The following is a 19969-nucleotide window of genomic DNA, read 5'->3' on the forward strand; positions in this document are numbered from 1 at the left end:
CTCCGTCTTTAGGGGGAAACAAGACTTGAGTTAAACAGAAAGGACAGTGCACACTGGAGAGAACTTTTGGAGCAGAACTTGGTGACTCAAAGTATTACCCTGGGCCTCTCTCAGATGGGGCATTTACTGTGACCTCTAAGAATCCTTCTAGTTCTGACCAGCTCAGAGCCTAGGAAACTGCCAGGGGCACCATTTGGGAAACAGTAGTCTCTGGTTCAGGCAGTGGTCAGAGTGGGCCAAGGAGTGGGACTGACGCTTGGTCAGAAGCTGGCCAGGAGGGAGGGGTGTTGGGGGTTCCGGGGCTCTGGAGTCCTTGGAGAGCAGTAGGGTACTCCTGTTAGAGCGTGTCACTGTGGCATCCCAGCTCCTAACTCATCAAACCAAGCAGCTCCAGAGGTGCCTCCTGCCTCCTGCCATTCTCACCTGCAGACTTTCTGCCAGGTCCTGGGAGCCTCAGGTAATGTGTGTGTGTGTGAATGAACATGCAGATGCTGCTTCTTGTTCCCCAGCTTTTGCCCACAAGTGCCTGCAGCCAGGACAGGTCTGCACAGCTCTGAACAGCAGCCACTAGGAACAGCCCTGCCCCGCCCGCTTTCCTTCTGGAAGGCTGGGTCTAGAGTGTGGGCTCTGGCTGCAACCTCTCCCTCCCCTGAAAGAAAAGTCCTGGGAGTCAGGGGTTCCCTAGATGTCCCCCGACACACCTCAGCTCCATGCAAGGGGGTGTGTTTTCTGACTGTTGACATTGTCCAGGCAGATGGGGCATCTCCACAGGCAGATGTGACATTTCTGTGAACCAACCTGCCACCTCAAAACTCCCTTCTCCATGGGGGATTTCACAAGGTAGGCAGATCATGCCAGCTGCAGGCACAGACTGATATGAGAGAAGCAGAGGGGCTGGAGAGGTGCATGTGTGAGTTCTCACCAGCCTGACATGCAGGCAGGAGAGATTAAAAAGTAAGGAGAGAATCAAGTCTAATCACTGCAAAAGCCAAACCCATCCTCAGCGTTACAGGTACATTTGCTAAGTGCCAACTGAGTCCTCTGGTCCCTGCCTGGGAGGAACTTAGGATCAAGCACGAGGGGAACCAGCTCTGCATGTGGGGTTGTTATATCAAGGAGCATTTGGTTTTTCTTATTTTTGAGACAGGGTCTCACTCTGCCCCTCACGCAGTAGCACTATCCTAGCTTACTGCAGCCTTGGATGCCTGAGATCAAGCAATCTTCCCACCTCAGGCTCTCGAGTAGCTGAGACTACAGGTGTGCACCATCACATCTGGCTAACTTTTTAATTTATTTGTAGAGACAAGGCCTCACTATGTTGCTCAGGGTGGTCTCGAACTCCTGGCCTCTAATGATCCTTCCACCTCAGCCTCCCAAAGTGCTGGGATTACAGGCTTGAGTCACTGCACCCAGCTCATTTGTATTTTTATGAAGCATTTTCGGATGCTGTGGAAATTGAAGGAGAATGTACGCAACTCAGCCTTGGGATTAAGAAGTATGACAGGAGCTTTGTGTGTTCCAGCCAGGAGGCACATCTGGGATAATCTAGTTCTAATTAAACCTAGGTAGGGATCAAAATCATCTGGGGAACTTGTTAAAGGTATGGGTTCCTTGATCACCTTCCCACCCCACTCTGTGGTCATTCTAAGTGGGTCCTCGGTAAGGCAATTTTTGACAAACATCCCTGGGGATAACACAGGTCTGAGAAACACAATAGTAATCCTAACCCTTCATTTAAGAATAATAATCACAATAGTAATGAGAAGGAGGAAGAGGAGGATGGGCAGGTACCTCTACGGCACACACTCTTCTAAGTGCTTCACATCTATTAATTTCTTTAATTTTCACAACAATTCTATGATTTGGAAGCTACTAATATCTATATTTCACAAAGGACAAAAACTGAGGCACAAAGAGGTTACGTAGCTTGCCCAAGGTTATGAGTTAGTAATGGCATTCAGACCCAGCAGTTCACCTCCGGAGTCCATGGCCTTGACCACTGCACTACATTGCCTCAGTAGTTGAAGAAGCCAAGACTCGGAAAGGGCCAAGGACTTGCCCAGGGTCACACAGGACACACCTGGCAGAGCAGACTGGAACTCAGGTCTCCTGACTCCCAGCCTGGGCCACCTCATGTCTCAGAGGCCAGTCCCAGGATGGTGGCTTAGAAGTGACAGCCTATCATCCTGACGCTAACGTCACCATGCTCTTCTCTTCCAGGTGGTATCAGCCTGACCATAAAGGACCCCCGATGGGTGGGTGCCTGGTGGCTGGGTTTCCTCATTGCTGCTGGCTCAGTGGCCCTGGCTGCCATCCCCTACTTCTTCTTCCCTAAGGAAATGCCCAAAGAAAAACATGAGCTTCAGTTTCGGCGAAAGGTCTTAGCAGTCACAGACTCACCTGCCAGGAAGGTAAGCTCCCTCCATGTTACCTGTCTGGGTCCAGGCTCCAGCCCCACCCACTTGTTCTCCTTTGTAACATTACACTTCGGCTGGGTGCGGTGGCTCACGCCTGTAATCCCAGCACCTCGGGAGGCCGAGGCGGGTAGATCACAAGATCAGGAGATCGAGACCATCCTGGCTAACATGGTGAAACCCCATCTCTACTAAAAATACAAAAAATTAGCTGGCTGTGGTGGCGGGTGTCTGTAGTCCCAGCTACTCGGGAGGCTGAGGCAGGAGAATCGCTTGAACCCAGGAGGTGGAGGTTGCAGTGAGCTGAGATCACGCCACTGCACTCCATCCTGGGCGACAGAGCAAGACTCTGTCTCAAAAAAAAAAAAAAAAAAAAAAAAAAATTACACTGCATCCCCACTGGGTACTATGCTTTCTGCCTGGGCTCCATCACATCTTTCTGACAACCTTGCGCAGTGAATATCACCTGCCCTCTCCACAGCTGAGGAGACCCAGAGCCAATGTTGGAAAGTGACTTACCCAAGATCACAAAGCCAGCAAGCAAGGGCAGTGCTGGGATGAGAACCCGCACCTCTCTGAGCCCATGCCCCTCATGCTAACCACTACAGTATGGCCTCTGTGCTCATCACTTAAAGTTTTTGTAAATTCTGAACATGCCATAGGAATGTTAAGAATTGGGAGAGTGGGTAGGACAGTCTGGGAAGACCTCCCTGAAGAGGAGGGATTTCAGCTGGACTTTGAAGGATGTGTGGAAGCACAGAAAGGAGAGAGGATCAGAGATTCCAGGCACAGAAACATCCTGCGTGAAAGATTTGGCTATAGAAATAAACCTGGCCCTTTCGGGGACAGTGAAGGGGACAAACATGCACAGAGTGCAGGGCCCAGGCTGGACCTGAAGATCAGTCCATGACCTCCACCCTTCCAGCGGGCACAGTCTAGGGAGGACACAGACTCATGGACAAGTCACGACCGGTGTGATGCTCCAGGGTGTCTAGAATCCCCCTTCTCCACTCTTGCGGCAGGTGGGTCTCTCCTCAGAAGAGGACACAGAGGCCCAGCCTAGTGCAGGGATTTGCCCAGGGTCACAAAGCTGGTAGGAGAGGACAGGATCACATGAGCCACTAGGCAAAACAGAGTATTCTGGGCCAGGGACTTCCAAGTTTTCCAGGTACCCACAAAAACACGAGGCCTGAAAAACAACAAATTGGCTTCAAATTAAAAAGAAAATGACAAAATAGAAACAATTTTTAAAGTTTATTTATTTATTTATTTTTATTTTTTGAGACGGAGTCTCACCCTATTGGCCAGGCTAGATCTTGGCTCACCACAACCTCCAACTCCCAGGTTCAAGTGATTCTTCCACCTCAGCCTTCCAAATAGCTGGGATTACAGGCGTGCGCCACCACGCCTGGCTAATTTTGTATTTTTAGTAGAGATGGCATTTCACCATGTTGGCCAGGCTGGTCTCGAACCCCTAACCTCAGGTGATCTGCCCACCTAGGCCTCCCAAAGTGCTGAGATTACAGGTGTGAACCACTGTGCCAGGCCTAAAAGTTTAATTACATGCCAGTAATGTCAAGTTCATTAATTTTTTTAAATACTTATACACATTTCATTACATTCTGAAAATTTGTGCATTAGATTTCCTCTTTGCCAAGTATGGGAGGTGGCTGTTGAGAAATCACAGACAATCATAAATTAAGTCACTTACTTGTTGCTAAGTAATTCTAATTTCAAAGGGACAATTTATAAAAATCCTGTTGAATGTTTTTGCTGCAAGAGCATTTCTGTGTCAGGTTGATGCATTTGAATATGTTTGGAGAGGGTGGGGGCAGGGAGAGAAATCAGACAGCTCTGATGGTGGTCCAGGCCAGGTGGAAGCCATGCATCGGCAGTGAGGGGATAGAGGTGCATCTGGGAGCTACCCAGGTTGGGGACTACACATAGCTGCCCTGCTGCGGGATGTCCCCAAGACAGTGATGAGTTGGGCTGATGCTGGGATTGGGTGCAGCTGTCTCAGAGGCAGGGGGAAGCAGCTGCCAGGGAGTGAGCAATTTCAGGGGAAGAAGACAGTTTGAAACCACAGCTGGGCCTTTCTGATTCTGCCTAGCTCAGGCCAAAGTTTGGATACGATGAAATTCCTAGAACTTAGAGGTGGGGTGATGTTCATAAAGGAAAGAGAGAGAGCCTACATTGCTGGTTACAGATGATCTCCAAATTGAGTCCTAAATTTTAACAGAGAAGAATGCCAGTTGAGCCATGGGTGGGATAGGTGGCAGAAGCAAAGTTTAGGGGTGGGAGACTGCACTGGGCTCTGTCACATGCCAGCCATATGACCTTGAGCAGCAAGCCACTTCCGCATTCTGTGCTGCTGTGTAAGATGCTGAGGTTAGGCTCCTGGAGCAATATCCTGTGTGCCTCGGATTCCGAGAATGCACGATTCCTTGAGTCGGAGCTGCTATGATTCAGAGACTCAAATTTTAAGAGCTGTGTCTCTATGATGCTTTGAAACCCTGGCTCCCCAGCTGTGAACCTGTCTGGCTGTCTGGATTCAATCTGTCAGCACATTGGGGATGGGGAGTGGGGAGGGAAGGGGGTGAGAGGTTCTTTAAAAAGAAACAAGGGCTAAGAACATGATGATCTGCTTCCAGCAGCTCTCAGGCAATAAATATTGATGTGGGAGGAATTGTTCCTCCACCTCCCTGAGGCTGCCTTGGCCGGGTCTGCTTGCAGTAAAGCTGGTTGGCCTGGCTCAGAAGGGCCACCAATCGGGAGTTGAATAAACCAGGAGCAAAGGCCCAATGAGGCTGAATTGGCTTCCAGAAAGTCCAGACCTCCAGACATGGGATGTGTATCTTCTGCAGGGCGAGAGAATGGGCAAGAGGAGAAAGTGAAGGGCAGAGCTAACTCTGAAATCTCACCAGGCGTCCCCTCCCAGGCTCAGGGTTCCAGGGTCCCCTAAATACCCTCTTCGAAGTAAATGCTGTTTTTAAAGATATCCCGGAGATGGCAGTATGTAATACAAGAATTATGTGGCCCAGAAAAGGTTTCTGGCCTCAGTGTCTCTATCTATCAAATGGGTAGCAGATCAGACAAGGTCTGTCGCCCCTGACAGGTTCAAGGCCATCTCTAAATGACTCACTGTCTCTGGAGCAATATGTGAGCATTTTTACAGGGGAAAAGAGGGGTACATTCCACAGCCCCTGCCCCAAGGAGGTCTGAGAAGGTGAAGGAAGGCCAGATGCAGAGAGATGGGGAATGATGAATGACAGCTCAGGTTTCTCCCATGGCCATGATTATGGGATTCTCTGCCTGGGGGGCAGGGGGCATTAGCAGTCCCCATGAAGAGTAGAGTAGAAGAGTAACAGATGGGATTGGGGGAGGCCATGCAGGGGATGGGAGGGGACAGGAGCCCTACTTTCTTGCCTTTGGCTCTGTCCCTATATCTGTGGCCTCGGAGCTCAGGTGCTACCAAGAGACCCTCATAGGAGTGACCCAGGACAGGCCTCACCTCCCTCTAGGCCTCAGTCTTCCTGTCTACAATCAGCCAGTCCCCAAGGTCCTGCTAGGCCCAAGGACTCCTGGCAGATGGCTCTGCAGGGTCTGTGGGGTAAAGATGGTCTCTTGAGGGCTTCCTGACAGATTCTTCTTCCCCATCTGTCCCTGTGGTGGTGGTGGTGCTCCCATTCAGCCAGCAACTCTCCTGTGCCCACCATGCCCTCTGGTCCTTCTGAGAACCTGCCCTTGGGGCTGGGTCAGGGGCTCAGAGGGGCCCATAGAGCTACTTTCTGGCAGGCAAGCCTGTTCCATGAGGACTCCTGTCCCTCTCCAGCCTCTGAGCACCACCGGACTCTGACCACAGAGACCAGGAATCTGTGTGTCTGTTATTTCTGGAATATGTCTGAGAGTTTGGGATTCTAAAATTATATGGTTTTAAAGTCTGTATTTCTAATAGAGCTTCTCAAGTACTTACATTATTCTAAAAGTCTGTGCCTCGAAAGGCCTATGACTCCCCAAATCCACATTTCTAAATGGCTGCAATTTTGGCTAAGAGTCTGTAAGCCTGTGATGTCCACTGTCTTCCAGTCGTTAACTTCCATGTACTTCTTTGGGAGAATGGTCAGAGATGGAGGACAGGAGTGTGAGGTGCCAATGGTCCTTAAAACCCAGGACTTAGGGCTGGTCTATCAGGATTTGCCCAGCCAGGAAGCCTCCATTTCCCTGGGGCTTTGTGTCTCTACGGCAGCATCTGTGAGTTCTGAGGTGCTGCAGGCCTCCTAGCCCCCAGTGCCTCCTCTTTGCAGGCACTGCCTCTAGACCCCGCTGCATCTCACTGATGGATGGATTGGCCCATAGAGGGTTAAAGACATGTCCAGAGGTTGGACAGCACCACAGGCCCTTGTACTGGTCTGTACAAAGCCAGGTCCTGGCACCAAATAGCTGAGGAAAGGCTCCCCCAGACCACCAGGTCTGCACATAGAGCTTCCTTTAACATCATGGCTTGAGGCCCTGTTGGGGCGATCTGCTTGACTGGTTTTTTGAATTGAACCCCACAGAACCCCAAGGGTACCACCATAGGGAGGAGGAGGAGGGGTATCACTGAGCAGGGCTAAGGGCCTTCCACGCCTCTACACACACACACAAAATATAGAACTACTCGGACTGAAGTGTGTGTTTTCATACCTGTCTAAAGACTAAATCTAAAGAATGAGATTTCAATTGGGAAAAGGGTTCTGTTCCTAAAAACCAGCAGAGCTAGTCCAATACTGCCATTTGTCAGAGGAGGAGACTGAGGCTAAAGAAGAGATGAAAGGTAGCTGATCAGGCCCAAGAGGCACCATGTGAGCTTCCTTGGTGTCTAAGGCATCCTGCAGTGGCAGGGACAGGGCTAGACATGGCAGGGGTTAGACACATGTCATGCTGGAGGCCTGTTGACTTCAATAGGGATGGCACCATGCTAAAGGGGCTGAAGAGAAGACTCGGAGTTAGCAAACAAGACATCGGGTTTATTGAGGGAACTTACATACAGGGTGGTCCAGTGGTGGTGGGCTGGACAGAGAATCACTACCATTTGTAAAAACCATGCAAATTATATGGCACCCTCCACCTGGCCACCTTCACTTAACCCAAAACAAAGGGCTTTGATCCTTCATACAGCCTGTGTTTCATGGGATGAGCCGGGGGTTCAGATGTCCTTCATAAATAAGAAATGAATCTCTGGGTTGGCCACTCCCAGATTCCTTAGCTCAGAACTCCAAATGAGGCTGGCTGTGGTGGCTCACACCTGTAATCTCAGCACTTTAGGAGGCTGAGGTGGGCACATCACTTGAGGTCAGGAGTTTGAGACCGGCCTGGCCAAATGGTGAAACCTGTCTCTACTAAAAATATAAAAATTAGCTGGGTATGGTGGCGTGCACCTGTAGCCCCAGCTACTTGAAAGGCTGAGGCAGGAGAATCGCTAGAACCTGGGAGGCATTGGTTGCAGTGAGCCGAGATTGCGCCACTGCACTCTAGCCTAGACAACAGAGCAAGATTCCATCTCAAAAAAAAAAAAAAAAAAGAACTCCAAACGCACATTCTGTTTAGGCCATAGGATCATTCTCAGGATATGCTTAAGAAGCTACTACTGTCAGGTGCATCTACCATGCAATATGGTGGCTGCACCATACCAGCCAGGCTCTGCTACTTACTAATTCTGAAATCTGTAAAATGGGTATAACCGTAACATCTGCATCTCGGCGTCTTTGTAAGAATGAAGTGAGGCAAAGCGGTGAGGTGGGCAGTTCAGTGCCAAAGCGCAGGCACAGTAAACAGGAGCGCTTGTTCTTGGCATCTTTCTCGGAGCAGGCCAGCTCTGAAGGGGAAAACTAATAGAAAAGGTGCCTTTTTTCTAACCTTATATGCTTTTTCTTTTTACATGGTTTTTAACTTTTTTATTTTTTAAATTCAGCTTTTCAACCGACAAGTAAAAATTGTATGTATTTATGGTGGAACATGATGTTTTGATCTATGTATGCATTGGGGAGTGGATAAATTAAGCTGTTTAACACATGCCTTACCTCACTTCCTTATCTTTGTGTGTGTGTGATGAGAATACTTGAAACCTACTTTCTTAGCAATTTTCCAGTATGCAATATATTGTTATTAACTGGACTCATTATGATGTACAATAGATTGCCTGAACTTATTTCTCCTGTCTAACTGAAATTTTGTATCCTTTGACTAACAACTTGCTCTGGTAACTACCCTTCTGCTTTTTGCTTCTATGAGTTTGACTTTTTTATATTCCACACCTGAGATCACGCAGTATTTGTTTTTCTGTGCCTGGCTTATTTCACTTAACATGATGTCCTTAGGTTCATCCATGTTTTCACAATGACAGGATTTCCTTCTTTTTTAAAGCCAAATAGTATTCCATTGGGTATACATACTACATTTTCTTTATCCACTCATCCATTGATGGAGTCTTTGGTTGAATCCACATCTTGGCTACTGTGAATGGTGCTGCAATAAGCGTGGGAGTGCAGTTCTCTCTCTTTTCTTTGATTTAAATATATTCTTTTATTTGAAAATTTGTGTTTTTTCATTTTCTTTTTAAAAATGTTTTCAAATTTTTATGGGTGCATAGTAGGTGTATATGTTTATCAGGTACATGAGTTGTTTGGTTGGTTGGTTGGTTTTCTTTGTTTGTTTGCTTTTTGAGACAGAGTCTCTCTCTCTCTGTCACCCAGGCTGGAGTGTAGTGGCACAATCTCGGCTCACTGCAACCTCTGCCTCCAGGGTTCAAGTGATTCTTCTGCCTCAGCCTTCTGAGTAGCTGGGATTACAAGTCCCCGCCATCATACCCAGCTAATTTTTGTATTTTTAGTAAAGATGGGGCTTTACCATGTTGGCCAGGCTGATCCCCAACTCCTGACCTCAAGTGATCCACGCCCGTCAGCCTCCCAAAGTTCTGGGATTATAGGCATGAGCCACTGCGCCCAGCCTACGTGAGAGATTTTGAATTGGCATACAATGTGTAATAATTATATCAGAGTAAATGGGGTATCCAACGCCTCAAGAAACAAGAAAGAATTTATCATTTCTTATTTTTTAAATTTATTTTTCAATGTATAACCAATCAATAGAATGTATCATTTCTTTGTGTTACAAATGTTCCAATTATACTCTCTTAGTTGTTGGTTTTGTTTGGTTTGTTTTGTTTTTTTGAAACAGAGTCTCACTCTGTCACCCAGGCTGGAGTGCAGTGGTGCAATCTTGGCCCACTGCAACCTCCACCTCCCGGGTTCAAGCAATTCTCCTGCCTCATCCTCCCAAGTAGCTGGGATTATAGGCTACAGGCTCCATGTTGGCCACGCTGGTCTTGAACTCCTGGCCTCAAGTGGTCTGCCTGCTTTGGCCTCCCAAAGAGATGGAGTTAAAGGCGTGAGCCACCACACCTGGCCCTGGTCCCTCTCTTAGTTTTATTTATTTATTTATTTATTTATTTTGAAATGGAGTCTCGCTCTGTCACCCAGGCTGGAGTGCAGGGGCGCAATCTTGGCTCACTGCAACCTCTGTCTCTCGGGCTCAAGCGATTCTTCTGTCTCAGACTTACAAGTAGCTAGAATACAGGCATGCACCACCATGCCTGGCTAATGTTTGCATTTTTAGTAGAGTTGGGGTTTCGCCATGTTGGCCAGGCTGGCCTTGAACTCCTGACCTCAGATGATCCAACTGCCTCAGTCTCCCAAAGTGTCTTTGTTATTTTTAAATGTATAATAAATTCAGCTCTCTGTCTCTTTAATATACTGATTTCTAACCTAAGGTTAGAAGTTTGAGACCTGCCTGGCCAACATGGCGAAACCCCGTCTCTACTAAAAATGCAAAAAATTAGCCAGGCGTGGTGGTGGGCGCCTGAAATCCCAGCTACTTGGGAGGCTGAGGCAGGAGAATCGCTTGAACCCGGGAGGCGGAGGTTGCAGTTGGCCGAGATCGTGTCATTGCACCACTCCAGCCTGAGTGACAGAGAAAGACTCTGCCTCAAAAAAGAAAAGAAGAAAGCTGGGAACGTGTTTCATTCTTCACGCAAACTCAGCTCTTACTGAAAAAACACTCTCTTTCATGGGATGGGAGGAAGTTAAGCAGATCTCCCATCCCCGTGGTGCTTCCCTTGATGATATGTGAAGGAACCCGAGGCTGGCAGAGCGTTCCATATCACCCCAGGGTCCACATTGGCTCTGTGGGTCAGGGAACCTAGCCCCTGGACAAAGCCTTCTTTTAACAGGAATTCAGCTGTCACCACAGATAGTGCCTGGATCCCTGGGGACCCAGCAGACAGGAGGGCCTTCCATGGGCTGAGCCACACACAGCACATGGTGTCCAGCAGGCTTGCAGCAATCAGCAAAGAGCCCCCAGAGGGGAAGTTCCAGCAGCCTTCTCCATCCAGGGCTGCTGACCCAGGCAAACACAGCCCAGATGGGTCGCACTGCAATCCCTGCACTGAGCAGAGGCGTTTCCTGTTTCTGGAGCCCATTGTTACTCAGCTGTCCTCAAAACAGATGAGGGGGCAAGCAGCAGAAATCTGTGGAGAACACAGGGTCAGGAGCTAAGGACAGTTAGGGCTCCCAATAGCCACAGAATATAGCCAAAATCTCAGCCTGGCCTTCCAAACCACCCAAGTCTGGCTCTGGCCGGTCTTTTGGCCCCAGCCCCTGCCCCAGTCAAGCACCGCTGTAATCACGTTGGTGTCCCCACTGCGTCCTGCACAAGACAGGCTCCTTCCACCACCGTGCCTCTGCTTCAAATCTGCTCTCCCTTTCTATCTACCCAAACCCCAAAGCTCACTTTTCCCTGGATGCTGCCCCTGACCACCCAGGCCCTGAAGGTCTGTCACTCCTCTCCTGTTCCAAACCCCATGCTCTTTCACAGCAGGAGACAGGACTGAGACAGGGAGACTAGAGAACCTGGGTTTGGTTTGAGAGCCTGCTCTGCCAATAACTGCCTGGGTGACACTTCCCCTTTTGGGGCCTCAGTCTTCTTTTCTGTAAAATAGGTGCAATAATAATCCCTGCACCAGACAGACCATTGTGGGAATTAAACGACATGATGGATAAGAAAGTGCAGTGTAGGCCGGGCGCGGTGGCTCAAGCCTGTAATCCCAGCACTTTGGGAGGCCGAGATGGGCGGATCACGAGGTCAGGAGATCAAGACCATCCTGGCTAACACGGTGAAACACCGTCTCTACTAAAAAAATACAAAAAAATAGCTGGGTGAGTTGGCGGGCACCTGTAATCCCAGCTACTCGGGAGGCTGAGGCAGGAGAATGGCGTAAACCCGGGAGGCGGAGCTTGCAGTGAGCTGACATCTGGCCACTGCACTCCAGCCCGGGCGACAGAGCGAGACTCCGTCTCAAAAAAAAAAAAAAAAAAGAAAGTGCAGTGTAGCTGGGCGCAGTGGCTCACCCCTGTAATCCCAGCACTTTGGGATGCCAAAGCGGGCAGATCACCTGAGGTCAGGGGTTCAATACCAGCCTGGCCAACATGGTGAAACCCCGTCTCTACTAAAAATACAAAATTAGCCAGGTGTGGTGGCGTGTGCTTGTAGTCTCAGCTACTCGGGAGGCTGAGACAGGAGAATTGCTTGAACCTGGGAGGCGGAGGTTGCAGTGAGCTGAGATTACACCACTGCACTCCAGTCTGGGAGACACAGCAAGGCTCTGCCTCAAAAAAAAAAAAAAAAAAAAAAGTGCAGTGTAGACCAAATAGGAATGTACACATGGGAGCAGACGACATTGTGGTTGTTTTTACTCTTTATGAGAATAGGGAACCCAGGCAAGGAACTCAGAAGATTCTGCTTACCCTGCCCCTTCCTGATAAAAAATGTTGGGAAGTGATCAGTCTGTCCCCAGCCTGTCCTCCTGTTTCCTGGGGCAGCACTCACTCCAGCACTCTCTCTCAGCTATCCAGGACCCTCCCATCACTGTGGCGCCCCTCCCAGACCACTCTCCCAGAGCTCAGACGGGACTCAGAAAGGAGCAAGGATTCACTGAATCTCTTTAAGGCAGCATGTCCAAAAGAAATGTTACATGAACCACATATGTAATTCTAATTTTTTTGTCCACATGCAAAAGTAAAAGAAATTAATTTTAATAATACATATTATTAGAACCACTATATCTAAAATATTCTCATTTTAACATATAATAGTAAAAAATTAATGATGAAACATTTTCCTTTTTTCATACTAAGTCTTCAAAATGCAACGTGTATTTTATGCCTACAGCACATCTCAATTTGGACTGGCCACATTTCAATTGCTTAGAGCCATACGTGACAGGTAGCTGCTGTATGAGGCAGTGCAGCTCTAAGGTATAAATGAATAATCCACGCAGGCTGCCTTACTCAAAAAAATAAGAAAAGGTAGGGTTTCAGGTTCCTTCAAATCACACCACAAACATTCTTCCAGTCCTTTATCAGGGCTGTCTGACTCAGGGGGCTTAGTGGATAAAGTATGAGGGTTTTTTTGAGTCAAGGTGTTGCTCTGTCACCTAGGCTAGAGTGCAGCGGTGCCATCATAGCTTACTGTAGCTTCGGACTCCTGGGCTCAAGTGATGCTTCCACCTCAGGCTCTTGAGTAGCTGGGACCACAGGTGCACGCCACCATGCCCAGCTAATTTTAACATTTTTATAGAAATGAAATCTTGCTATATTGCCCAGGCTGGTCTCAAACTCCTGGCCTCAAGCAATCCTCCTACCTTGGCCTCCCAAAGTGCTGGGATTATAGATGTGAGCCCAGTCAAAGCATGAGTTTTCTACTCAGGCAAGCTTGAGCTCGGATCTGAGTCCTGCCACTCTCTAGTTATGTGATGCTGAACAAGTTGCCTACCTTCAGAGTTTGTTTGCTCATGTGTAAAGGAGTGTAGGAATGGCTGGCAGGTCCCAGTGAAGATGGAGCAGGCTCATGTATGCATAGCTACCAGCCCATATACCAGTGGCCTGGCATGTCCTGGAATGGTAGTTCCGCTAGCCCTGGTGTGCTCTGTGGACCCTTGGCCTGTCTCGGAACCATCAGCAGTTCAAGAACTCCCTGGGAGCATGATGGCATCTCCTCTTGCTTTCATTTTTTCCCCCAAAAGCCTGGCATTGGCTACACCCACTGCTGGTTAGAACCATCTCTTGCACTCCTCTTTCAATTGAACCACTATTTCACCCTAGGCCCTTGCTAGGCACAAGAGTTTGAACAGAAAACAAGATAAACGTGAATCCTGCTCTTGCAGAGCTCAGGGTCCACAAGGGAGAAAGTTGTCAAATAAGGTTTGCCTCAGACCTAAAGCATGTATAAAATAGACATTCTTTATTTTATTTAGAAATCAACTTAATTTCTACTGTGAATGCCCATCCTGCCAGATCATCAAGAAATTCAATCTCAGCCTTTCTCAGAGCTCTCTGACCAAGGTGAAGCAAAGGTCCTGTGTCTTACACAGTGCCCAAGCACCAGGGCGCCCCCCGCTCAGCAGACATCAGCATCAGCCCACTGTGGTCACTATGGTGATGCCCACTTGCCATCCTGGCCCATGTGGTTCCCTTACCGTGCTTGGAGAAGAGGTCTTGGTGGGACTGGGAACATGGGAGCCCAGCCTCCCTAGGTCACCGTGCATCCTGCCCCTTGGAGGTGAATTGCTTCCGTGGGCCCTGTCTCAGAGGGTACGTGGCACCTTGCTGCTCATGGAACCCACAGACTGCTCTGTCTCTGCCCCTTCCTCTTTTCCAGGCTTTATTTTAGGGAAGATGGTATTCTTTTCCCCTCATCCTCAGAGCCTCCCTCTCTGCTCACACCCACCACAACACCCAGCAGAACCTCCTCAAGGGACTCAAACTCTGGAAACAAAAGACAGGAAGGGAAATCTTTGCAACCTATTACTGCTTTCTGACATGTCACAAACATCCCCTGAGGACAGGAACCCCAGAGCCTGCTCCCTGCTGGAATGAAAGAAGAGAGAAGAAAGGGAAAAAAGCCCAAGGGAACAAACACATGAATTAATATTTGAATGAATTGTCCTGCTGGGACAGACTAGTCTTGAACCAGTCACATCAGGAAGCCAGGTGGGGGAGGCATGGAACAGGGGATCCCCCCAGAGGTGGTGGCTGACATGAAGCTTCTGAAATGTGGGGAAATCCAGAATTTGCCTCATGATGATCTCAGAGAAAACGAGATGGGAGAAGAAAGAGAAAGTGTCAGACCCAACCAGAGTGTAAGTCCTGTAGGAACCTCACAGGCAACATGGGAAGAGGAGGCAGAACCAGGAAGTCCAAATGAGCGCTCTCCAGCCCAACAGTTCCTTCCCTATGGCCCATGGCACCCTGGCCCTGGACTTGGGGAAGCCTTGGCCTGCACACTCCTAGTTACAGGGAGCTTGCTTCCTTCCAGGGCAGCCTCTTCTAAACTACTGTCCACACTGCGGGTAAGTCTTTTTTTTGAAACACTCTATCGCCCAGGCTGGAGTGCAATGGCACGATCTCAGCTCACTGCAACTGTTACTAGAAAGGGTCCAGATCCAGACCCCAAAAGAGGGTTCTTGACTCTCATGCAAGAAAGAATTCAGGGCAAGTCCATAAAGTGAGAGTAAGTTTATTAAGAAAGTAAAGGAATAAAGAATGGCTACTCCATAGGCAGAGCAGGGTGTTCCCGAAAGTAAGAGGAGGAACGCATCCACCCTAGGTACAATATATGTTTATATAGGATGAAAAAAGATCATGGGGAGATGTGCTCTGCTACAAGGGTTTGTGATCAAGGATTTTCTTAATTACTATATTTTGCAAGAATCGATATTATTATCTTTAAAGCAAAATTAGGAATGCTTCTGCTCTCAAGACATCGGGATATCAGGACACTCCTAAGTCTGGGTCTATTTAGTAAACATTTTCAATCTGTTCCTTTAACCATCAACATCTAGAGGCTAGGAATGCCCTGACTTTTTGGGAATGTAGCCCAGCAAGTCCCAGCCTCATTTTTCCTAACCCTCAGTCAACATGGAATCGTTCTGATTCTAACGCCTCTGACACAATCTCCATCTCCCTGGCTCAAATGATCCTCCCTCCTCATCCTCTTGAGTAGCTGGGACTACCAGTGTATGCCACCATACCTGGCTAATTTTTTTTTTCTGTGATGGAGTCTTGCTCTGTTGCCCAAGCTGGAGTGCAGTGGCACAACCTCAGCTCACTGCAACCTCTGCCTCCCAGGTTCAAGCAATCCTCCTGCCTCAGCCCCCCTAGTACCTGGGATTACAGGCACGCGCCACCATGCCTGGCTAATTTTTGTATTTTTAGTAGAGACAGGGTTTTGTCATGTTGGCCAGGCTGGTCTTGAACTCCTGACCTCAGGTGATCCACTCGCCTCACAGTGCTGGGATTACAGGGGTGAGCCACTACGCCTGACTGATTTATTTTTATTTTTATTAGAGACGAGGTTTCGCCATGCTGCCCAGGCTGGTCTTGAACTCCTGAGCTTAAGCAATCCTCCCACTTCAGGCTCCCAAAGTGCTGGGACTACAGCTGTGAACCATCACACCCGGCCTCGGCATAAGTTTTCTTCCAGGGAATTTTTCGCTTTTAATTCTGACCTCAGCCTACATAGAAAAATGTAACTAAATTGCACTCCACTTGCTCACTTATATTCAAATGACCCTGTGCCCATAGCAACTTCTCCAAGATTTAGTTTCCTCATCTAAAATATGTGCACAGTAATAGTACCTGCCTCACAGAGTTTTGTTAGAGAAATGTAGGCAGAGTACTCTGTGCCCTTGGCATTGGTTGCCCCCTTCCTGCAGAGTATACCAGTGAAGTGCTCAGACTCTGGAGCCAAGATGTCTGGATTCAAATCCTAGCTGGACCACTTATTATCTGTGTGGCTTGAAACAAGTTATTTTCTCTCTGTGTCTCAGTTTTATTACATGACAAAAAGTGATGATTATGGTATCTACTTCATTTCTTAAAAATGATTTTTGATGCTTATTTCCTTCTCCAAGTTGTTGGTAGGGACGTATATACTTCAGGAGGTTGTGAGGTTTCAGTAAGTTACGCATTAGTCATTAGAACAGTGCCCAGCATATAGTAAGTGCTTAGTAGGCATTAACCGTTATTTATCATTATTTCCTTTCTTATTTCTGACAATCAGAAGATGGTGATTGTGCCCCCTCCCTGCACACACACAATATTCTTGTCCCCTCTTTTTCAAAAGTTGCACATAGGCGGTCCCCGCCCAGGTGGAGGGACATACTCCAGGGTGTCCATGGGCATCTTCACAGCTTGGACCCAAAGCTGAGCCCATCCTCTGGGTATGACCTGATTCATCCAAGAGGAGCAGTGACAGTGGGAGTGAAGATTGACGGGACTGGTGTGTTGGTGTTTTGGGTAGCATTGGTGGTGATGATGGAAGTGGCGATGGAGATGAGGCTGGTGATACTGATCTCAGTGAAGACAATGGTAGTGATGATGATGATAGAGACAGTGATAATGACGTTGATGATTCTGATTATCATCATGGTGGTGGTGATTCTGGAGGTTCAGGTGACAGTGATAATGATGATTGTGCTGGTGGTGGTGATCACGACAGAGATAACAATAGCAATCATCATATTGTGATGGTAATGTCATGACTAAATTTGTCATTTAGTCACAATGATATGGGTGATGTGAATGAGGGTGATATTTAAGCTGAAAGGAATAGAAATGATGATGATGATTATGGTGGTGATTTTCCTAAAAATGTTGGTGATTATTATGATGTTAATAGTGGTCATGACAACTAACCCATGTGGATACTGGTGATGATGAAGTTTAACCACAAGAATTTCATTCATTCTTTCAAAACCACTTGTTGGGTACCTGTAGGGCCAAGAACAAATGGAACACTGCAGGCCTCAGTTGCTCCTGAAGATATGACAGGGCCCTCACCCTCTCCTCTCCAAGAGCTCTCCTCCCCAGCCCACAGCCCACTCTGAATGGGATCGCTGGTATCCAGCAGACTGTCCTTGGTTTTTTGTCTCCTTCAGGACAAGGACTCTCCCTCTAAGCAGAGCCCTGGGGAGTCCACAAAGAAGCAGGATGGCCTAGTCCAGATTGCACCAAACCTGACTGTGATCCAGTTCATTAAAGGTAAGTCAGCTTAGACCAGGTTATGGGGAGCCAGGGCCAGAGGGGCCCTCGAGGCTGTACGGGATCCAGTCCTTCCCGCCTTTCTTGATTCATCTTCTCTACCTGCAGACCCCGTGTGAGCACCATCTACTTCTTGTTAGTCTTTGCACAAGCAATCCTCTCTGCCTGGACCATCATTTTTTATTGCTTTCAAAATATCCCCTATGGGCCAGGCATGGGCCAGCAAGGCCCCTTCCCTCCCTCTTTGGCTCTCAGAACCCTCAGGGCTTCTAGATGAGTTCAGGTCTGAGCCTGTGCTCCTGAAGGTCAGGCCTTCTATGACCCTTCCTCTATGACCCTTCCTCCCCTCCCACCCACCACTGAGCCTGCAAATGGGAGGCCATCAGGAAATTGTGAAATTCCCAGGCAGTGGCATAGGCAGAGAGAGCTCTGGGATAAAATCCACAACCTGGGCTTTTGTCCCTGATCCCTGCTCTCTTCTGGGCCTCTGCTTCCCCATCTATATAGCGAGGAGGAGACTCAATGATCTAAGGTCCATGAGGCTATTATCATGAGACTATGAACTCAGTCTATCAGTAACCAGAGTACGCATTATGACCAGGCCATTCTTTCTCAAGAGCATGACCCCAGGAGCATTGAGTGAGTGCCTGCCGTGTGCCCAGCTCTTACAGAGCTCCGGATGGCAGGTCAGAAGACTTGGATTTGAGTCCTGCCCGTAACAGTGACCAGTGTACAATCTTAAAGAAGTTAGTTTCCTTTTCTAAATTGAGTTTCCTCATCTGGAAGATTGGGTCAATAATCCTTGTTCTGCCTGTCTCAAGGGCTATCATGAGAATCAAATGAGATGAAAAATGAAAAGCCTCTTTATGCTATTAAAAAAAACTGCACTCATATATAAGGTACAATTATTTCAATTATTACTCTTGTTCCACTGTTGTTCTGACCATGCCCTAGGATAGTAAACTGAGCTGCCTGTGGTTTAGGAGGGTACTATCCACAGGGGTTGCTTCATTCCTTACTGAGGATTTCTGCAACAGGAAGGAATTAGGCCTATTCTTGGGAAGAACTTCCTAAGATTTGACGTTGGGGCAGGACATGGTGGCTCACACCTGTAAACCCAACACTTTGGGAGACCGAGGCAGGAGGACCTCTTGAGCCCAGGAGTTTGAGATCAACCTGGACAACATAGGGAGACCCTGCCTCTACAAAAAAAAAAAAAAAAAAAAAAAAATTAAAGAATTAGCCAGGCTTGGTGGTGCATGCCTGTGGTCCAAGCTACTGGGGAGGCTGAGGTGGGAGGATCGCTTGAGCCTGGGAGTTTGAGGCTGCAACGAGCTGTGATCTCACCACTGTGCTCCAGCCTGGGTGACTGAGAGAAACCCTGTCTGAAAAAAAAAAGACTTGATGTTGGGATATCGGTAATCTAGCCCCCAGTTTTTTCAGCATTCTCAGGGAAAGAGAGGGCTTGGACTCCATGTATGGTGCTGGGCCTAGAGGCAGGGGCTGGGACTCCCTAGCCTCAGGCCACCCCCAGATGCTATTAGGCCCCAGAACGCTGTGCTGCTGAATTGCTTATTAATCACTGCTTGGGCTTCTGCCCGGAGGGAAGCTGCTGAAATTGGAACCTAGAGCAAGTGTTCTAGGCCAGATTGTCTCTGGTAGTTTCAGCTTCTACATGAGCCTGCAGGGAATCAGGGCAGGGGTGCCTCAGGCCCTGTGGCCAGTGAGCCAGCCTGGCTTCTGCTGAGCTCCAGGGGCCAGTCTGACTCTAGGGTCTGGCCTTGACCACCTGGTGCCAAAAGGAAGGCCAAGGGAGGAGGAACTATGGTCCTTCAGCTGGAGGTGCCCTATACTCTTGGGGAAAGATAATTCCTGAGCTAGGAAAGGCCCCTGTCAGATGAGGGAGACAGTCTCTGAGCTAGGGGAAGCCCCTGTCTAATGCAAAAGATACAATCTCTTTGATGGAGGATACGTGGTCCCCAAATGGAGCGAGACCCTACCTTGGCTGATGGAAGAGACCTGACCTCTGTGATGGAGAACGCCCCTGTCTGATGAGGGAGACGTAGTCCTTGAAGTAGAAGAGGTTCCTGTCTAAGGGGGGAGACATTGCCCTTGAGTTAAGGGAAGCCCCTAACTAATTGGAAGAAGCATAGTCCCTAGATTGAGGGAGAACCTGTTCTGTTTGACAGAGGATACCTGGCGTCTAGCTGGGTGAGGCTCCTGGCTGATGAAGAAGACAGAGTCACTGACTTGAGGGAGGCCCTGACTTGTCTGATGGGGGAGACACTGCGCTGTGCTAAGGGAAGCCCTGTCTCATGGGAAAGATCTGCCTCAGAGCTGGAGATGGGCCCTGGGATTCCCCTGCAGGTAGCCCTATCTTAGTGAAAGGCATAGCCTCTGCCCTCCAGGAATTTTCCACCT

General features: G+C 48.5%; 1 protein-coding gene across 5 annotated transcripts in view; it reads left to right on the forward strand.

The window, feature by feature from the left end:
• The window catches only part of LOC105468757 (solute carrier organic anion transporter family member 2B1), a 64615-nt gene that overhangs the window by 29346 nt on the left and 15300 nt on the right, over positions 1 to 19969 (forward strand). For all 5 annotated transcript variants that reach the window (XM_011719083.3, XM_011719086.2, XM_071075306.1 and 2 more), the window contains exons 7-8: positions 2221 to 2411; positions 17446 to 17548. In XM_011719083.3, coding sequence (XP_011717385.1) covers positions 2221 to 2411; positions 17446 to 17548 — 294 coding nt within the window. The remainder of the gene's footprint in view (positions 1 to 2220; positions 2412 to 17445; positions 17549 to 19969) is intronic.

Source organism: Macaca nemestrina, chromosome 12 (genome assembly GCF_043159975.1).
Source record: "Macaca nemestrina isolate mMacNem1 chromosome 12, mMacNem.hap1, whole genome shotgun sequence".
In the NCBI taxonomy this organism is placed as follows: Eukaryota; Metazoa; Chordata; class Mammalia; order Primates; family Cercopithecidae; genus Macaca; species Macaca nemestrina.